This window comes from Homalodisca vitripennis, chromosome 2 (assembly GCF_021130785.1).
Source record: "Homalodisca vitripennis isolate AUS2020 chromosome 2, UT_GWSS_2.1, whole genome shotgun sequence".
In the NCBI taxonomy this organism is placed as follows: Eukaryota; Metazoa; Arthropoda; class Insecta; order Hemiptera; family Cicadellidae; genus Homalodisca; species Homalodisca vitripennis.
In genome coordinates this window covers 60762961-60785591 of record NC_060208.1, presented here as the reverse complement: position 1 = coordinate 60785591, position 22631 = coordinate 60762961, and the positions used below count along the sequence as shown (strand labels likewise).

General features: G+C 33.8%; 1 protein-coding gene across 2 annotated transcripts in view; it reads left to right on the top strand.

Moving 5' to 3' along the window:
• Positions 1–22631, top strand: part of LOC124354027 (vacuolar protein sorting-associated protein 18 homolog) — a 58571-nt gene that overhangs the window by 11646 nt on the left and 24294 nt on the right. For both annotated transcript variants that reach the window (XM_046804177.1, XM_046804176.1), the window contains 6 exons: positions 6503–6689; positions 7674–7810; positions 11505–11696; positions 16952–17068; positions 19341–19453; positions 20380–20491. In XM_046804177.1, coding sequence (XP_046660133.1) covers positions 6503–6689; positions 7674–7810; positions 11505–11696; positions 16952–17068; positions 19341–19453; positions 20380–20491 — 858 coding nt within the window. The remainder of the gene's footprint in view (positions 1–6502; positions 6690–7673; positions 7811–11504; positions 11697–16951; positions 17069–19340; positions 19454–20379; positions 20492–22631) is intronic.

Here is a 22631-nt window from a genome sequence, read left to right as displayed (position 1 = left end):
TAAACATAATCCACCACAGATGCACTCCACCTTCAGTAATCACATCATTCCCATAAACTATAAACTTCCCAGAGTTGGTGATAAGTCTCAATTGTTTTATAGTGCTTTGCCAAGAAAAACCACCAACGCACTTCACAACTCGTGGGATTTTCAATTGCGTCACACATTTGAAATTGCTATTGTAAAACAACAAGGAGCGACAGTAACATCTTACTAGCACAGCTGGATAGCCACTAAACGGAGAAACGCCCTGACATTAAAATGGCCACGATTGTCCTGCCCCTAGGGGCTACAGAGCAAAACATAATTTACTTTTTGGATAGCCCTTGTACTATAACCGGTACTGAGTTATGAATTTGAAATAAAAAACACACATCGAAAATAATATCGACACTTGGTTGATTTTTAAAATATTTTTTTCTAAGGAGATTTAAAAAACATTTTATACACTATTTTTTGTATTTGTAACAGAATTTTCACCAAGATAAAACACTATTTAATAGTTATTTTTTGTGTCTTTTTTAAAATATTTTTTATACTTTGTGTGTAGTCATATAATTTAGCTATTCGGTTGTTGGATTCTGAGTAATGTTGAGAAGGGATAGAAGAATGGATGGGGTGTTGGTCTTCCCGTGCCATCCGATGTGTAACTCTTTGGATCCTTGTACAGTGTTGCCAATGTAGATTGATGGAAATTGTCTTTGAAAACAGGACCCCAGCAGCTTAGCAATATAATAAAGTTTATATCGTTGTAGACTGCATTTGGACAGGATAACTTCCTTTGTTGTAATTGTGTCATTACACTGTTAATTTAAGATGATTATTATCTGTCATGGTACCTTATCTATATACAAGACTACAGCTTACTCATTCATTACACTCATTATGGTTATCCATCATTCATATTCATATTAAAATATGTACTAGGATATATATCATGTTGAATTTATAATTTATGCCTTTCTTTGCTATTTCCTTCTAAAATGTTCAGCCCTAATGTATGAAGCAGGAAAGACACACAGTTTGGCCCGTGGTGCAGGACTGGTTGCGGCGCACTATGTCGCTGTTCATGATGTTGTTTAAAATGTCAGATTGCTGTGCGTGTTGTCCCTCTCCTCCCAAACGCCGTCCTCGTGTGTTTAAATCAAAATCATACTTCACGGTAAGGCTCAGGTCATTGTGCTGGGATGTCAGTGTCGCATGTAACGGCTTGTTGGGGACGACTCTTGAAGATGTGATCCAAGTTCTGCTGTTTCTCAGTGTAATATGTCATCAAAGACCGCTTCTTTGTTTATAAAAAATAAGTAAGCATGTGGGTAAAATGTGAAATCTACCTGGAAATAATACATTCAACAATCTTGAAATAAATGGTTTTACTACAAAGTTTTAATTTTGATTATGCATGTAGAATTTGTCTGTTGGGTCTTCTTGGACTTTCTGAGTTTATTTTTGTTTATTCTTGGATTTCTCTGGTTGAGTTTATCATATGCCAAAATTATTACTCTAATTATTTGAACATTATAATTACAACGTATAATTAGTTAATGTAGTAAAAATTATGGTAGCATTGTAACATTTGTTAAGTACATTGAATAAACATGTTCTGTGAGAAACTTGAGTAAGTAACTCCTATATCTTTATTTCATCAATGTGTGTTTCCTTTTTCCTTGGTACAAACTGCAATAAATACATCTTTATATATTATTACTTTCTTCTTTAGATAAAAACATCAGATTTATAAATTCAACATTTAACAAGGGATAAATTGGTTTAATTACCTGTTATTGAATAAAAAATTATCACTGCTGTGGTCATGAGCTCTATCCTGAAAATATCCATGATTAATACTAAAATATTTCAAGGTTATTTTGTTTTATTAAACATCATCAAATATAAAAATAATCCGATATATATTAGCAGAAAGAAAAACTCCCTATTCTAAATTTAATACATATTGCATAGCTGAATATTTAGCAACAATATTTGATTTTTCAGGGTATTTAAATCGGGTTTATGCATTTTGTATCTGGGTTAAATTTTAACTTTGATATAAAATACGTAATAACAAAAGACAGATAAATAACTTTGTCTTGTGTTAAAATCATAACTTTTACATTCCCTTTCCAAAAGTATAAAGGATATTATAGTTTCTAAATTTTTAGTTGGAGAGTCACCTCTTCTTTGGGAGATAGTTGTAAAAAATTTGTAAATTTGTAGTAGGCAACCGTTTGACGCATCACTTATGTTTAGTTTTTCTATCTGTAACCATTAAAAAAATAGCAGAAGATCAGACTTTATAGCTCTTTACTTAAAAATAGCACACAATTTCATAGGCTTTGCACGTATATGAGCACTTCTGGTTTGAGTGAATTATATTTCTGACGCCAATGTTGAATTTGCCTTGTTGCCACGATCAAGAAAATCTGTCACATTTATGGCCTTTGTAATTTATTCAGGTGTTAATTTTTTGTTCCATCGTTGATTTTGCCTTGTTTCCGATCAAGAAAATATATACAGCTAATTCGAACTAGTTAGGACCAAACACACTTTGTATTACGCGATTATTTGGATTAGTTGAAATGACAGGAAAACACGGTTTCAAGTATGATAATGGGTATATTTTGTTATAAAGTTATCAATATTGTTTATTAAAACGTGTTTTCTGATTGTTGTACTGTATTTCATGTGGCAAATGTGTTGGACATCGAATACTAAGCATAGTTAGTAAGTTACAGTACACCGTAGTTCACTTTTGTAACGCACATTGGACATGTATAAGCACTATGAAGCAGTATTCTTACTCCCTCGGTATGCCAAAAATACACACCCCGATTCATAGAACAGCTGGACATTGTGCTATAGTCTGCAGTGGTCGGCAGTGTGTCGTCTGTTGTCTCACACTGCAAACATCGATCCCAATGTGATTATTTGTTTAATAAAAGTGTGAGAGCTGATTGCTGTGAGTAAGCAAAAGCATTACTCTTAAAACGCTCTTCACGCAGTCACTCAAGAATTGATGGAGTGTGAAGAGGAAGGAAGTAATGACGAGAACCTGTGTGATAACGAAGAGTTGGTGCCACACGCCGACGGTGCAGCAGCGCTTGACCTTGCACTACGATACCTAGAGCAACAGGCTACTGCTACACCTGCCAATATCATGTTGATGACACGATGTTCAAACTACCCGTCATCCAATAGATACGACAAAAGACAATTACTGATTTCATGTCTTTTAACAATTAATAATGTACTCAATAATAATACCAGTACTGTACGTCCAGATATTGTTTGATTTAACTTCTTATTAAACACATACTTAACCCATAAGTTTCAATTTGGTATTAAAAAAAAATTAATTATTTAATTTACTGTACCGTACGCAATTTGTCCTAATAAAAACTGTACGCGTATTTGATGAAAGTTTTTTTTTAATTATATGATGCTCCCATTTTCATTTTTTAGGTAATAATTTGCTATAACTGTGCATTATCGTTATAAATAAATATAAGAATTTCTTCCTGGATGTTTGTGGATTAGCGAGACTCGTGTGTATATATATATATATATATATATATATATATATATATATATATATATATATATATATATATACATACATACATACATACATACATACACAGGTCTGAGAAGCCTACTTCTGTCAAAAGACAACTAAGATGGGTAACTTTGTATTTTATATTGAATATTTAATATTCAGTAGCACTAAAACTTTTAATATTAATATTTTCTTACTCTGTGCTTAACAGCAGTTGCAGAAAAGGTTGAAACAAGAAGTGTTGTCACTATCAAGTTTACTCTATGCTTTCACACAAAAAATGTGAACAAATGGAAATTAATGGTAAACTAATTAAACATATGGCTGTGTTGTCATAAAACAATGTTTACACATAACAGTATGTTGATTACATTTAACAGGGTCTTTCATTTAATATTCCACAAATTTTGAGACCAAAATGGGATTATATGCTACTTTAGAGACTAGTAGGGCCTAGCTCAAGCGAGATTTTCAAAATAAGAATAAGCCTATATTCACACCAGAAACCCTAAGAATATCTATGTAAAGTTTCAGTACAATCGGTTTAATAGTTTGCATGAGTAAGCAAAACAAACAAACAAACAGAGGCACTTTCACATTTATATTATTATTAGAATTAAGGATTGTGGGAAACTCTGAGAAGTGGTAACAATATGGGTATACAAAATTAAATAAATAATTAATCAACAATTGACTTATTCATGAAATAAAAAAAATATCGTACAGAGGTTTTTAACCAATTTAGCCCTATACACATGGATGGAACAGATAGAAAATAATTACACTATTAACTAGTGAAATGAATCATTCATGAGTTATTACACCAGAAAAATATATTAAATTTTAGCCTGAGAATTATCGTGACCAAGTTTACCAATAATCCTAATTTTTTAAAGAATAAAAACAGTACAGTACAATCCTTGATGCTGTATGGTTTGAAAGAATGACTGTATAGACCATAACAATATGGGTAGAAACCCTGTATAGGGTTTTAATTAGCCCTTAAGTTGCCTGTTAGTACCATTGATGGCAACTCTGACCTTTCTAAAAAGCTGTATGTATTGTAAGGTACTGAATCACTTTTTTTACTATTCATTCAAACATAAGTCAGAGTTCTAATATGAATTTAGTATAATAACTTTCAGATACATACTTTACTACCGACTAGTATTCAAGTTTTTATTCTAATGTCTATGATCTGTTTCATGTTTACTGGAGAGTGAAAAGATTAAACGCCAAAGCCCACTAATTTATCAAGGACTTAGTTTTTTGAAAAAGTCCTTAGGATTTTTAACACGCGAGAGATCGCACTCACTTCCTGGACGCGAGAGGTCGCGCGACGGCAAATTGCTCACGCTCGTCTTTTACTCAAATTGCAGCTTTAATTTGGTGAGAAAAGTTTAAAAAAAAAGTTGTGTGTTGTCTCTATTACTGTCTTTCAGTATATACTAATAAAAGTAATTGGGCACTTAAGTTCTAACAAAGAGAAATATTATTATGATACACTGTATATTTGGTTCGGAATTGGTGACATTTTGGTACGACAAAGGTCGCGTGTGAGCAATTTGCAGCAATAATATAAATTAGGCTTTTAAATGAAACATTTTATTACAATAAAGTATTTTATTATGAGGAAGAAATAAATTTGATAATATGTATATTTCCTTAAAACAAAACAAATTGCCTCAAAAACGTTATAATATAATAATAAATCAATAATTAGGCAAACGATTACTAACTCAATAAAATATTATGTACAAATGAAGAAACCAATTTTATAAAAAAGAAAAATTATAAATGTTAACGAAAAATTAAAATTTCTTTCTAAGTTTCATAAAAAGTTAAAATATAAAAACCCCTAAATTAGTACAAGTTTACTAATTTTTGTTTCAGTGGACATTATCGTCTAAGCTAACTGAAGAAGTGTGTATGTATTCGAAAACATGACAAAAAACACAAAATATTAAAATATTTAAGATTTAGAAATATTTCCAATATTCTCAGATGTAACAGAATGCACTACGGGAGAGATCGCGCGAAGGCATATTGCCGCGGCAGGTGCAGAGCTACAACAAAAATTCCACCACTCGCAAATAAAGCCGGCGACAGACTAACGGTTGTCAAGGTTAGGCGCAGGGATGTACTGGGAGGGATAAAACGAGACCCTGTTATCCTGGGGCATCACTGCAAACGAAAATATAAAGAAATCAAAAAAGCGCGGCAAACTGCCGCGGGCGCGACCTCTCGCGTGTTAATGAAGGACACAGTTTGTCATATAATAAGGGTTAGGATTTCCACTAGAACCTAAGGTAATTCGGTATATGGTGAATTCAGGGAGCCTATTATTAGCAGAAGAGGCATTCCATGTTAGTTAACTTTTGGGTGGTAATGTTTGTCGAATTTGAAATAACGAAGAGTTAGATTTTAATTCTTCTGAGAAATATTCTTTGTTTTGTAACAGTTTTGGATAATTTGTGCTCAAAGATATCTTGTTGGGTCCTTGTTCTTCGTATGTTACTGTATCTAGTACAGTAGTAGTACAACAATTTTCCCAAGATTGATACATCCTTGAGTTCCTCCTTAGTGAGGTTGGGTTTTTTGAGAGGATGCTTTTGTTAAGTGCAATCACAAGTATGGAATCTAATACGGTACTCAACTGGGAATGTTATTTTACCATATAGTACCCTCACTCTATCGCATCCATCAGCTCTTGGGCAACAACAGTTCATACTGGAGACTACTGCTGTACTTTAAATAATTGTTGTTTACAGGTGTTTGACATCGGTAAAGGGAACAGTGCCATTACAGGTCTGGAGTTCCACAAGGTCCCTAACTTGGAGCGATATTTCATCATAGCAACTACACCTAACCACATACATCAGTTCTTGGGTAACAACAGTTCATACTGGAGACCACTGCTGTACTTTAAATAATTGTTGTTTACAGGTGTTTGACATCGGTAAAGGGAACAGTGCCATCACAGGTCTGGAGTTCCACAAAGTTCCTAACTTGGAGCGATATTTCATCATTGCAACTACACCTAACCGCATCTATCAGTTTGTGGGCAATGTCAACAGCTCAGATGAGAGACCCCTGTTACAGCAGATTTTCAACATTTACCTCACTAGGGCAGGTTAGTTTTCATACTTTCTCTCCCTAAGAATGATTAATATCGTATGAACCACGTAATATTGTTGTAAGATCGATAATACACAGTACAAATTTCAAACAAGGCCTTGGCAAATTGGCGAGCGGTTACAGTCTAATTAATTCTTGTAATATAGTCTCGTCGCTAATTATTATGTCAAATTACACGTAAACTTTAAAATAAATTAATAGAGAAAATATAAATTAACTTTATGTTGGATTAGATTCAGATAATTAAACTGTAAAAGAAATTCATAAGCAGTATGAACCGAAATATTACAAGTTAGTGTTAATTTGGATCCGAGATTGAAAATGGAAGGGATCTACTTCCGTTACCCTTCGCTCTCGCCCTGCATCATTCTCTTTTCTGAATTGTCTTTGTAAATGAAAACACCTATATATATTTCTTTGTGATGAAAGTGAAAGTGAATAGGTGTACATTTCGATAATATAGCATGAGAGGCAAATTTTCCCATGAGGAAGTGTATTTTAAATCAATTATAAAAGAATTGGTATGCTTGTAAAACCATGTACTGAAAAAATGGAACTCATTATAATAAAGTGTTTCTCTTAAAAGTGAGTTAATGATAGTGCACCTAAAAATATATGATTAAAGATCCAGTATAAAATTGATACCAACAACATTGTGGGATATTCTGACATCTTATAAGTTTACTACACCAAAGTGGGACTACACACACGTTGACGTCTTATAAATTCGGATTACCAAAGTGAGGCTATTTAAATTTATTCAAATTGGGGCAACCAACATGATGGGATGACCGACACACATCAAAATGGCTTAACTGACAAGGAGCAGACATTTCTGAACCTACACAATTTGGCGACCAACAAGGAGCTAGACGACAACAACATATTCTCATACAAATATCTGAACTTATACATTGTAATATATATGAGTGCGGATGTCCTGCATAGTCTGTTGTAATTTTAAATATATCGGTTACAGAAGGCTTCATAGAGGTGCCCAGTAAGAGGACACTGAAATACTCAAAACTCCAGTTCTTCTATCCAAAGTCGACCCAAAGACATAACCTCCCAACTTCATTTGCATGGCTTACAGAAGAATCCATATTTTACGGACAGGTATGGATTGTTGTAATTAGAGTAGGTTTTATATATTAATATAATAATATTAAATATTGTGACATTATAATTAGGTAAAGCGTAAAAATCCAGTTTTAAATTTAATTCCTTATTTGATGTAGACATATAAGTTTTGTAGATACAGTTTAACAGATTTTATCTTTTTAATATTATATATAAAGAGTAAATAAAGTATAATCAAATTATATGGAGAAATTGTTGGGCTAACAAAAGTATCTAAGCCCAAAGTATGTTTACATATTTTGCTTATTGTTTCCAGAACAGGAAAGGCGGAGTACCAAATCAGTTTCAAATGCAAGTCTCTATTCTGTAACACACCAAACTAAAAAGGATTCTTACAAGATTAAAAAAATCAAAGGCATTAAGAACAAGGTTGTGTAGTATTTTGTTTGCATTTCCAATTGTTTTAAATAATTATGGTACTCTGTGATTTGTTGAATAATTTACTTCTGTGTATATTAGACACCACATTAATGCATTACACATTATAAAAAGGAGTTTGTTTAGATTTCAAGATTTCAATAGATTTGTCTCTAACATCACTAATATGTGTGTCAATATAGCTGTTGTTAAGCAAACAACTGTATCCAGCCATGTTGTGTAATGATTACATGACCTAAAATAACAATTAAATTATGTACAAGTCAAAGCAATATTCTCTTAATGTTGTAATTCAATATATTTCCTCTAGAGACCAGCACTAATGATTGTCAGTAAAATAGAGCAAGTTGATCTGATAGTTTGTTCTGCAGTAACATTGAGCTGGATAAGTTAATTCTAGTCTTATGACCACCAATTCAAAAACATAATTTAAATTTCAAACAAGCCCCATATGTGACGGGAAATTGGTTAGATCCTTTTTGTGATTAATAATTTTAGTTTTAGCGCTCTTTTATAGGATATAAGCGTTTAGAAAATTTAACTTGTCTAGTCCATCAAATAAGATGCTAGTAAAATCGTAATGAAACAATCAATATTTCCTTTTCTTTTTCAATGGTTTTGGGTAAATATTACCAAGCAGAGGATTCACACCATTTTTAAACTTCAGAATGATAATGTTTTTATTTTGTACATTCATCTTTTATATATCTTGAAAACCTACAATTCAACATGATTAATAAGATACTTTTGCATAAGATTAAATTTGTTTATGACCTCAATTCCATTGAAATATAAGAATGAATTCCTTACTATGATAATTTTCCACAGTATTGAGCCATTATTGAATCGTAAGTTTATAAACACCACTCAAAAATTCTCTTTCTTAAGAGTATAGAATTTTTGTTCTCTGATTGTAACCTTAATGGTCGAGCCAAAGAAGTTCTGAGAAAGCAATAATCAAACATAGTGACAACATAAGACAGTCTTTAAACAATTAGTTTCATTTTGTTCATAACGTCATCAAAAGGTTACTGATTCATAAAAAAAATGTGTTTCCAAAGGGTTAGATAAATGATAAATAAGGCATACATATCACATGCTGTGAATAAAACACTTATTTACTAAAAAAATACTGTGTACTTATTCTTTGTTGTTTCTTCATTCTTTGTTAGTATCTGTGATATTCTAAATGTAAAATCTTTTTACATTTAGATCATCCAAGAGTTTAAATTTTTTAGCAACAATGCTACAAGCTCTTCAGACTTTTTAGTAAAAATATTTGACCTTTAGCACTTATTAATATTTAATAGCATTGGTATTCAGCAGAGATTCCAGTAATACTTATCGAAAAACAGTCTTAAGTTCTATAATACTTTAGCCCCCTGATCTTATATTTACATTAATAAATATACTGTTGTTAAAATATTTAGAACCTCAATAACAAAAAGGATTTCCTTAAAGAGGTTAAATTTAAAAAAGTTTGGTTAGAAAATAAAATTTTAATTTATTTAAAAAATAAAAAACATAGTCTTCTCTCAATGTAAAATACAAAATAAGATTTTATAGTATGGTTATTTTTAAATTTTTTATAAAACAAGTTACTTTTCAACACAACTGCAATTTTGAACATTCATACACAGGAAAACTTATATTCCTATTAAGACCACAGTTTTATGCAAGATATATACAAGTGTGCTAATTTAGAGTATGTCATTTTGTAATTATATGGATAAAAGTGGTTGTCAAATAACCATTTTAACTGTTATTCTTAACCAGGTTTGTTTAAATAATTTGGCATTGATCACGTTATTGAGCTTTTAGTCATTATTTTTGTGAAAAAAAAATTTAAAACTATAGTTTTTAACTCCACTTCAATTAACACATTCACTGCGGATGACAAAATTACCGGCGACAGAAAATGCGGGAATTTTGTTTTGTTTTTTACTTACCCAAAACGGAGTCAGGATAGCCGAAAGGGTTGTCCAAGGTATCCCGGAAGCTTCGTTGCCGGAACGGGTGACGTCATGTCCGTGCCGAGTCTGCTTGTCATCCGCACCGGGTGCCGGTCCCCGTGTTGTACGTGCTCGCAGCGCACTAGGTTTCGGCACAAACACTAGCGAATTACACGTATATAGTACATGAATGACACGTAGATAGTACATCAATTACACGTATTGGGGTGGGGGACGCCGCCTTCACTGTCCATAGAACTGTTCGAACTCGACTCATTGTCTTCATCAGATGAAAAATTATTGTCAATAACATTATCGTCCTCCTCCATTACGAGTACATATACTTACACAGTCAACAGACACTATAATCCACTCACACAATATCGCAAATTATACATAACAAACGAAAATGGCGAACCGGCGACGAATCGCACCAACTGACTCACCGAAACAGACACACCTCGCTATGAGTGTTACAGCATTCCCGGGCAACTGCTCAGCTCACACTGAGGCATTATGAAAGCAGCTGCCGTATGCCGAGCTTGCTCGTCCACCGCCCGGTGCGCCATTTTCGCATGACGACCATGCTCATCACCCGCAGTGAATGTGTTAAACAGATTTTGTTAATTTACCGCAGATAATGCATGCTCTTTGGAACGAGCAAACCGTAGAGGACTTTAGAGGATGGTGTTGTAACGATCGTGCACGACCACTCGTGCCCTTAACTTCAAGAAGCAGTATTAAATTAAATATTGTTTAATGTATTTGACTATTTCCCATCAGATTTTTTCATATGGGCTTTGGGCCTCTAATGAATAATTAATGTTCAAAACTGCAGTTTAGTAGTAAAGGGCCAAAAACCAGTACCTTTTACATCTGGTTAATCCGGAAATAAACAAGTTAAATTTTAATGTAACTCCTGTAATTTTAGCTTTATTAGTTAGTTTATGGTTAACGTTCAAACTTGGGTATCTATACTTTATGATCCAAGAGTAGGCAGGCGTTTTCCAACCAGACAGTTTGTTGCCCGGCGGCGCGGCATGTGTCTAATATTTTATATACTACATGAAATTAAATGTGATGATAAAATATATAATCTTACAGTATCATTGAAAAACAAAACTTTTAACTTTGCAAACTTATTTTCAAAATGAGATGTACTTTTTGGGGTTAGTTGTTCTTTATCGCTTTTGTCACAATTTTGCGAAGAGCTTTTCTCAACAGTGTCGCATTTTCTCATCTTGTTTCGCAAAATGTGATAAAATGGATCACAGTTTAAACCCTGGATCCACCCGTACAAGTGAAATATGTTTTGTGGAATCTGACTGGATATACTGCAGATAGATGTTGCTGGGGAAGGAGACGAAGTGCTGGCAGACAGTCAGAGGCTGAACTATCCGCTCTCGCCCCCCGCTGCCCCGCCCATCAACTTTGTCCTCACAGAGTTCCATGTCCTCCTGCTATATCCCAACCGTGTGGTGGGGGTATCAACACTCAACCAGGCCATGGTTTTCGAGGACTTCTATAACGAGGTGGGTTTGTATGTAGTGTATATATCTGTAATGAAGTGAGTCTGTCAGGAGAAAAACTATATAAAAAGGAGGTGTTATTTGAGATTTAGTTTGAAATTAAATCAATTAATCCATTGGCCTACAACTACGAGTTATCTCGTAGTATGGAAAAAGGACCCATATGTACAACTACGAGTTATCTCGTAGTTGTGTAATTACTCTTACTCTTACTCTTACTCCCATGGCCATGGATACCCTAGATGGTATTTGGCCTCGCCAACCAGCTGCCTCCATCTCTCCCTGTCTTCACAATCCCCCTGACCCGCTCTCAATTTCCGCAAGTCCTTCTCCACCTGGTCCTTCCAGCGATTTTTGGGTCTACCTCGAGGTCTTCTTCCAACTGGATTGTGTTTCCAAACCTCTTTAATCAATTTATCATCCTCCCTCCTCATCACATGGCCTGCCCACCGAAGTCTCTTGCTCTTTGCTTCTCCTACAACGTCTGGAGATTGAAACATCTTTCTGATTTCTTGGTTGTGCCTGATTCTCCATCCATCTCCATCTCTAATAGGTCCGAAAATTTTCCTCAAAATTTTATTCTCGAATGTAACCAATCTCTTTTCTGCCTGTTTATCTATAATCCATGTCTCTGCTCCATAGAGAAGAACTGGTCTTATAACAGTCTTATATATTTTTAATTTTGTTTTGTAAGACAGTAAATTTTGATTTTAAAATATTATTTAATGCGTACATGCTTCTATTTGCCAAATTTATTCTATTTTGGATTTCTATTAGTTCATTACTCTTTGAATTAACTATTGCTCCGAGGTATTTGAATCTTTCAAACTGTTCGAGTTTATGGTTCAGTATTTCCAAATCTTCTCTACCATTATTTCCTCGCCTAAAATAAATCAACTTTGTCTTAGCGTCGTTAATTTCTAGTCCTATTGACCGGGTTTTGTCTATTAATATTCCTGTCATCTCCATCAGTTCATCTCTGTCATTGGAAACTAACACCACGTCATCCGCAAATGCCAGTGTTCCTATCTTAGTTCCAATGCTTATACCTAGTTTCCTATTTCTTATTTCTTTCAATGCTTCTTCCAGGGCTAAATTGAACAGTAATGGAGAGAGGCTGTCTCCCTGTCTCACCCCTGTTTTTACCTCAAACTCGGGTGAATATTAATTTTCCACTTTAACTTTGCATTTGGAATTTTCTAAGCTAAGTTTTGCCATTTTCGTTAGTTTTGTAGGTATTCCATACTGCTCCATTTTTTCCCATAGTTTATTTCGATTGATACTGTCATAAGCTTTCTGAAAGTCTATGAATAATCCATACAATGCTCTATCAAATTCCCAGTGCTTGGCTATTGATTCTTTTAGAACAAATATTTGATCGATGGTCGACCTTCCTTTTTGAAATCCTGCCTGGTGATCTTCAATTATTTCTTCTGTGTACACTTCTAATCTTTTCTGTATTATTTTTGACAGTATCTTGTATGAAGTATTCAACAATGAAATTCCCCTGTAATTATTTGCCTCTTGTTTGTCCCCCTTTTTGTGTAAAGGCACAATTATGGCTTCCTCCCAGTCCGAAGGCATCTCTTCTTTTTCCCATATGTCTTCTATAAGCTTGTGCAGTTGAGACGCAAGTTCGATACCTCCATCCTTAAACATTTCGGAAGTTATTCCATCGCTTCCTGGTGCCTTGTGGTTCTTAAGTCCTCTAATTACTTCCCGGATCTCTTCTAATGTGGGTTTTTTTACTTCAGGTTGTACATTCTGATACACTGGTACGTCCATATTAATATTATTCTTAACTTCCCCATTAAGTAAAGCTTCAAAATAATCCTTCCACACATTGAGAACTTCATTTCTGTCGTGTAGTTTCTTTCTTCGTAGTTGTGTAATACGTTAATAAAATCCAATATATATTATTAATACAAACAAAAACATAAAAATTAATGTTTGTCTGTTAATCTACATTACTTTATCTATTAAAAAAAGGTTTTGTAAACGAAATAAATTACGTCATTGATGAGAACAATAAAGTATAAACAATGCAACAGCCTACGTCAGCTGAGAGCAGCGGACAGCTGTGTTGCCGTCTACGTCGAAATTCAGTAGCTCTAGTTGCCGGTTCGCGCTAACAAGGTTTTATTTTATTTTGAGTTTCAAAATGAGTCAAAAACGTATAAGAAGTGATTTTGAGATTAATAATGTTTTGTTTGGAAGTGAATTAGAAGATAGTGAATTTGAGGAAAGTGAAGAATCTATTGTTACTGAAAGGCGTAAACGTGACATCGATTGTGAATCAGATTATAGTGATGGTGATATTCATCCAGAAAATAGTTTACAAATAATTGATTTGGATCTTGATAACAATGTGGAGGTAGGTTTTGGTATTTTTTAATTTTTTTAAAATTTTTTAAAAATCGCAAACATTTTTATTTTATGTTTAAAAAATAATTTATATAGCAAAATTAACATTTGTGCCCTATTTTTGCATAAAAGTATGTTTAATTTATAAAATAAATTAGTTTTTAAAGGGCATAAATAATTTTCAATGTAGAAAAAAAATATTTGCTTTAAAAATTTGTTTCAAAATATATAATTGTAAAATTGTTTATTTGAAATAAAAAAAGTTTTTTTTTAATAAATTGTAAAGGTGTTGATATAAAAGTCAGTGTAAATCTGAATAATTTAGTAAAAGTTTTATGTAAATATGTTAATATTTACTATTTGTACGGTTATTTATCTAAAACACTACAATTTGTGTAATATTTGCTGGCCTAACAGGGCCCAGCACCGACAGATATGGGAGGTATCGCAATGGGTTAAATTAGGTCTAAGAAGCACACTCAATGCCTTAACATGGTTATTAACGGCTTAGAGATAACTTCCAAACCACTACCAATCTTTATTTTATGAGATGTGTTGTTAGTAAGGACCCTTCCAAGGAGTAGACAAGCTTGTTGCTTGACTCAGATATCATGCAATAACTACTGTATCCACTAGACTGCAACAAATGGATAACTTTTCTTTGTGGTATGGTATATGTAATGAATGAGAGTATTTGTAAAGAAGTGCTCAGATATCATGCAATAACTACTGTATCCACTAGACTGCAACAAATGGATAACTTTTCTTTGTGGTATGGTATATGTAATGAATGAGAGTATTTGTAAAGAAGTGCTCAGATATCATGCAATAACTACTGTATCCACTAGACTGCAACAAATGGATAACTTTTCTTTGTGGTATGGTATATGTAATGAATGAGAGTATTTGTAAAGAAGTGCTCAGATATCATGCAATAACTACTGTATCCACTAGACTGCAACAAATGGATAACTTTTCTTTGTGGTATGGTATATGTAATGAATGAGAGTATTTGTAAAGAAGTGCTCAGATATCATGCAATAACTACTGTATCCACTAGACTGCAACAAATGGATAACTTTTCTTTGTGGTATGGTATATGTAATGAATGAGAGTATTTGTAAAGAAGTGAATCACTCTGATGCATCCTGTACAACAAATAAGACTGACTGAAGTATATTATGGAAATTATATCAATAAAAAGACTTAGATATCAAGACATGTCTGTTGATTCATGTATATAATAAAGTAAGTCCATCATCGTTCACAAGGTGAAGAATCTGTCAATAATAAATCTACAGCAAGATGAATCTGTCCTTAGTGTACGAGGTGGTTAAATCTGTAGTATAACTAGATAAACACTGTTACACGTATACCAAGGTGGGTATGTCAGTAATGTGTTTCTTAGGTGTATAAGGTGTCTTATCAGTAGTCTGTCAATGGTGTATCTGCAATAAAACAAGTTTTGGTATAATTATCAGTAGTGAACATCTTGGCTGTTCATAACAAATGTAAACTGAATTTTGCTCTCATTTGCTTCTTGACACTCTCATATTCATAGCAAATTGATTGCCTTTCTTGTTCTTATTTTATAGAATACCAAGAATCAAGAATCATAAGCTATAAAACACATGTTATAACAAAATTGCACTGATAGCTATATTTTATTATGTTTATTTTCAATATTGTAAATTTTCTAACATCAAATATTCTTAAATTAATTTATGTGTAACTTAAAAGACTAGGAATATTTGTTAAATATAAAAAGAATGCCCAAAAGTAAAATTACATTAGGAAGATGTTACTGCTTTCTTACATATTCCCTTAGTTTGTTGCAAAAGACGAATAAAATATGTGTGGCTAAAATGTTCAACATAATGTTGTTAATATTTGTATAATTTAACTTTTTCAATTTGTTCCTAGTTCTTGGTGGATTAATCTTAAAAACCTTGGATTTAAAATAAACTCAAAGGAAAGAGTCAAGAGCAGGCAAAAAAGCCGATCAAGGGATTTCATGCTACTTGCTAATTACAAAAAACTACGGACATATTAGTGGGATGATTATTGGGTCCATTTTGTTAAAACAGCTTATCTTCATTTCACATAATCAAGAGCAGGCAGAGCAAAAGTTTACCTTTTTTATCAGTATAATGTTCAGAGTTTCTTGTTAAAGTGTTAGCATTTTTGCTTTTATAAAAGTAAAGTCATGTTGTTCCTGCACACGACATTGATTGGAGAGGTTTTTCATTGTGTGGTTTATTTTTACACCAAAATATTTGTTTTATGATGAATCCAATTAAGTGTAATTTGACGACCTTGTCACTCATTCACCATTATGAAATTTATCTTCTGTTCAATAATGTGTAACATTTTTTGATACTTGGCTGTTTAAATCTTGAAGTTCGAGTTTGGACACCACACTGAGTTGGTGAAGATCACAGTTTAGAACTGAACCCTTCTCAAGGCTTGATTAACAAGACCAAACTCTGTACTATGTTGTATTGTTGGTTGTTGTGGACTGCTTGCTAGGGATTCACACCTAAAATTATTTCCTAAGGATTTCTGTATATTTTTACATTGCCATTTTCCGGCCAGCAGCAGGGTTGTACCATCAGTAAACATTAGTAGTTTGCACTGTTCTTCAAGATACTATGGCATATCATTGGTCAGTAACATAAAAAGTACAGGGTCCAATACAGAGCCTTGAGGTACGCCTTGATCAGTTGAGAGGGTTTTAGACTTTATCCCTTTCGTTGTCCCAAGGTATGTTGTCTATCTTGAGATAGCTCTTGAACCAAGATCCAGCTTGGCCTTAGTTCATGGCCCAGGGGACAAAAAGCCTTACTGAAGTCCAGCATAACAGTTGTATGATCTTTATGTATGGTGTTTTCCAGTCCTATGGGAAGTTGGTGTCCATTACCAAAGACCCAGTAAAGGGTACAGTATGGGTCATTGCTGAGAGAGCAGTGTTCCGCTACAAGGTCACTAGAGAGGAGAGGAATGTCTGGCAGGTTTGTTTGAATTACAACAGTACGCTATACCTGTAGATTTGTCTCTTAAAATAACCACCTTTTTAATTGATGTTTTGTATATGTCACATATAAGTCTGAGGTATTGCATTTTCTGAATTATAAGTTAGAGTACTGAAAGGAGATTAAAGGATCAAAATCTGTAAAAATGTTGTATTTTAATATTTGCTCCTAAACAAAATAAATACAGGGTGCGGCAGTCAATCCCGCATTTTTGAAATAGGTGTAAAAAATAAACGGACGTAGATATCAAAATTATATTCATAAAATAGTTTTCTACATTAAAAAGCATTTAAGAAACATTGAAAATAATCACTGTTTGAAAATAACATCAGCAAGATGGCGGCCTTCCCGAGTACGGCATTCGCGCAGGCGATTTGCGAAGCTGTTCATAACATCACGAAGCATAGGCTGAGGAATTCTCTCAATTTCTAGCCGGATTCTTGCCTTCAGTTCACCAACAGTATGAGGTCTTTCTTCGTATACTTTACTTTTTAGGTAACCCCATAAGAAAAAATCACACGCAGTGAGGTCTGGTGAACGGGGCGGCCACGGAATCGGGCCATTGCGGGAAATCACTCGGTTTGGGAAAACTCCGATAAGAACATTCATGCTCACGCGGGCTGTGTGACTTGTTGCTCCATCTTGTTGAAACAATGTTTCTTCATTCACTTCATGTTGCCGAAGCTGAGGAATGAAGAATGTCCTTAACATTGTCGAATAGCGCTCAGCATTCACGGTAACAGATTGCTCTCTTTCGTTTTCAAAAAAATAAGGTCTATGATACCCGACGAGGACATTGCGCACCAAACTGTTACCTTAGATGAATGGAGAGGTTTTTGATGTAATTGTTGCGGGTTCTGGTCACTCCAATACCTAAAGTTCTGTTTGTTCACATATCCCGATAAATGAAAATGCGCCTCGTCACTCATCCAGAGGTTGTGAACAAGCTCACCATTTTCTTCAATCATTTCCAAAAAATGGTTACAGAAACGCAGTCGAGCATCAAAGTCATTCTCATTCAAAGCGTTAACCACTTGAATTTTGTAAGGATGGTGATGTAAATCTAACCTAAAAATTCTTCTGACGGTTCTGTCAGAAATTCCAAGTGCCGTACTCTGTCGACGCGCTGATCTCTGAGGGCTTCTTCCCACAGCAATTCGAACGCGTTCAATATTCTCTGGAGTTCGCACTGATCTCGCACTGCCACCTCTTTTCCTTGTCGTTTCACCAATATTTTCAAAGTTTTCGACCCACAACTTAATTGCGTTTACCGAAGGCACTGGTCTATTGCGATTAATTTGAAAATGCGCTCGGAAACGACGCATAGCGGCTACATAGCTACCACTTTGATAAAAAGCTTTCACGGCAAACGAACGTTGTTGCTTAGTCCACGGCTCCATGTCTACTGAAATGCTATGAATAGGAGAACACAATGGTGACCTTGGCTGCTCGGCCCCCACCACTCCTACGCTCCTGCGCGCTATTTATAAATGCGGGATTGACTGCCGCACCCTGTATAAATAAACACATGTTATACAACTTGTCATTCATAACATAAGGTATTGAATTTATTATAGTTACTTGAAAATCAAATCTCACTATTTGTATATTACTCATTCTGTCAAAAGTGATTCAACAATGAGTTCCATTAATGTTTTTATCAGCATTAAATGGTATTTTCAGTAAAATTGTTGACATGATAATTAATTGATTGAGTAACAGTTTTTTAACCATGGTCATTGAAGGTTTTCTGAATAACCTTTATATGAGAGATTTTGAAAAGCGTATCAAACTTCAAAACATATTTTAATTTGAATGAAAAGTTCATGATATGTTAAACACTAGTAGTATTATATAGTCACAAGATTCTATTCTTACTTGGACACTCTAGTTGGTTTATGATGATAGGTCATTATCATCACCTGAGCATTTTCCAGGATCTGTTTGTAAAAATCCAATTCCAATTCTTTCTATCTTCTTTATTTGTAACTTTGAATGTCGGAAGGTCACTGTAAAAGAGTTCTGAATTAAAAAAAATTCTTTAGTGACCAATCTCTCTCAAAGAACTTTACTTTTGTATTACAATTTTCATTGTTGTCATAATTTGAATTTGTAAAACCATTTATGTGTGTGCAACACGTATAAAATTATTTGATTATTTTTCCACCTTGCATTTACAGTAAATGTTAAAGATGTTAAAACTGGGAAGTACATATTGTTTTGTTTAGTTTTCATCACAATGTTTTTCCAGATTTATATGGAAAAAGGTCAGTTTGAGTTGGCAAAAGATTACTGTGCCAATAACGAAGCACACTTGGATCAAGTTCTGTGTAGGCAAGCTGACACGTACTTCAACAACCAAGAGTAAGTGAATATATTGGATATTGTCAAAGCTAGATGTACTGACTTGATTACTGGAAAATTAATAAATTTGGTATATCATTTGAAGAGCCAAATGGTGGTTGACATATTTGGAATTGTAATGGTGAGGGATCACACTTCTTGTTTGTTTACAATTTCAAATCCGAGTGAACAATTTGACTGAAAATTCAACCAAATGTGGAGTTCTGTGGTATTAAGAGATTTTTACCGGTAAAAAATCCTCAAAACTGCTGATGTATGTTGGAAAAGTTTTGTTATATAGACAAAAGTGATATGTGGGAGTGTTTTGGGTTATTGGTGTCCTATTTTAAAAGTGGGTTTAATAATATGCATGATGATTACGAGACAAGAGGTAATTCTTTGTGTTGAACAATGAACTGGTTCATAAAACAATGGAATAATTTGTTTTAGCAAAATTTAAATTCTTTCAGAAAATCTTCTAGATTTAAGACTTTTAGAACTGTTTTTCATGAAACGATGACAGACCCTAAATCTACCCTAAGCTTTGTGCTCACAGTGTGTAAAAAGTTTCTGCTGAAAAAAGAAGACAAAATTAAGAAATGAATGTTGGTTTTCTTTTCCATTATAATGTGGAAGAACAGAACAGAATTGTGACTGGTGATTTTACTAGGGTTTCCCCACATTAATCCTGAGTCATAGAAACAGTCAATGATTTAGGCTCATGCTGATTTAAAACATTTTAAAAAGTTGACATCCATCTGATCTTAAGTGGCAGAATTTACTACCAAAGGACTGATTACAGGAAATATTTTACCAGTTGCTGACACCAACTGTGAGTACCAGAATGGCTGACCAGCAAAAGTAGTGCTTGCTGTATTAAATATATTTAATGTTATGTCATTAGAAATTGTAGATTGTCAGTGGGCTATATTACACTCGTGTTGCAGATATGAATTGAGTGCTATTCACTATGCAGAAACCCATTCCTCATTTGAGGAAATTGCCCTCAAGTTCCTACAAGTGTGGCAGATTCAGGCTCTGAAGACTTTTTTGAGAAAGGTAAGTTTATTTTTATGGTTTTAATGAAAAGGCATAATTTTAAACAGTAGATAAGAAACAGCTTTGGGTTCAGGTGGCACTCTTTTTTGTATTTTTATGCCAGTACAAAGCAGACTGCAGCTTCGTGAATCTCCTATTGCTTATGAAGGATGACCATAAATTACTCCATCAAACCTCACCATTGATTTGTCATGTCAAAATAAGTAAAAAAATTCATATAAGTATTATCCTATATTGCTTGGTTTACCATCTGTCTCTTTGTATTTTATGTTTTCGAGGGAAATCAACTACAACAGCACTTGTAGAACATGTTGAATACATTATTAACTACCTGGAATCAGGAAGTACAGTTAGTATTATGTTTTTGGACACAAGCAAAGCCTTTCACTGTCTTGATCACAAACTAATATTAGCTAAACTAGAAAACTTGGGGATTAAAGATGCTGCACTAAATTGGTTCGAAAACTACTTTACCAGATGAACACAAATTGTGGAAATAAGTCAGACAATAAATGGAATGACTAGTAGTGCGACATATAGACCACAGTATGTAAAAAGAGGTGTTCCCAAAGGCTCTGTTCTAGATATGGTATTGTTTGTGCTGTTTACAAGTAACTTCACAACATACATGGAACCCTATGGTCAAGCAATCATGTTTGCTGATGTACTGTCCTCCTCACCAACAGTAAGTCAATCGAGGTCTTAGAAACATGTATCTATATATCTGTAAATATGGCCCATGATTATTGCTTGCAAAGTGACCTTGTCTTTAATGAAGGGAAAACAAACCATGTAATTATAGGAAAACACAAAAATTCTACTACTGTACTTCTAAACATTGAAACTGTGCAATGTAAAAAACATGTTGGAGTCATCCTTGACAGCTGCCTTTTGTGGGACCATCACATTGAGTCTATGTATGAAGCTGAATTCCACTCTTTTTGTTCTGAGAAGAATGAAGGCAGTATTCACATTCTCTGGAACACAAATAGCTTATCATGCACTCTTTGAGTCGCATGTAAAGATATGGTTTTGTTTTATGAAGTAGCTGTCCAGCCAAAAATCTTCAACGAGTATTGGTGACTCAGAAAAAAGCCCTAAGAATCATGAATAATCTTCTTCCACATGATAGTTGCAGACAAGCTTTTAATCCTTTTGACTGGTGGGTTTTTTATCAGTAAGAGTGCGATAAAAAGTGAGTTATTTTTAAATTTTCGATTTTGTTTTTTAGGGGATTTGGGCTTATTGCAGTAGATGTGTTGTGAAAAACACTCAATTAAACGTTTTTGAAGCTTTTTTGGTATTTATACTGAAATTAATGTAATTATGCACAAAAGGTATTATATTTACAAAATATGAGATTAAAATAAAATATCCAGCATTTACTTAAACATACTAAAGTACAGGTTAGGTACAAGTTAGTAACAGTACATATAAGTCTCCTAAGAAATCTTTGATGGTATAAAAGGTGCTAAAACAGTCGGACACACAAAGTGGAACATCGCAATCACGCACATCGTATCCCGGTTCCACTGCTCACCGTCTCTGGTCTATCTGCACATGTGGCATGCTCTCCTCGGCTTGTCCTTCTTATCTGTAACAGGGATGGTGGCGGGAAAATACTGAGCAGTAAGTCTCAGGGGAGCATCTTATAAAAAAATTCGTCTGTAAGTCTTTCTCGCGCCATTTTACGTAATCAGTATTGGATCACTTCAAGACTGGATGATGGAGGCGACCCTTTACACTATAGAAGAATTTGCAACCAGAAGCAACAATTACCACCAAGAAGCCTTGACGTAACATAAAGTTATATGTTTAAAACTATTACAATTATATATACTAGTTTTGAAGCTTATTTTGACACATATTCTATACTTAAAGTTCATGAATAAAGTTCAATGTGTCTGTATGTGTACTATAAAGGAAAAAAGTATCTTTATACTGAGTAAAGGTATAAAGTTCAAACTGTGCAAAATATGTAGCTAAATTAAAACCTGTTAAAAAAATGTTTCAGAAAAATATCTTACTATGTTTCAAAATGACAGCCATACAAATTCTGAAACAGTATTAATACATATACAGGAGATGTTTTTATAAGAAAAATTTATGAGAATAGTAAGATTTAAGTTACTTTTAGATG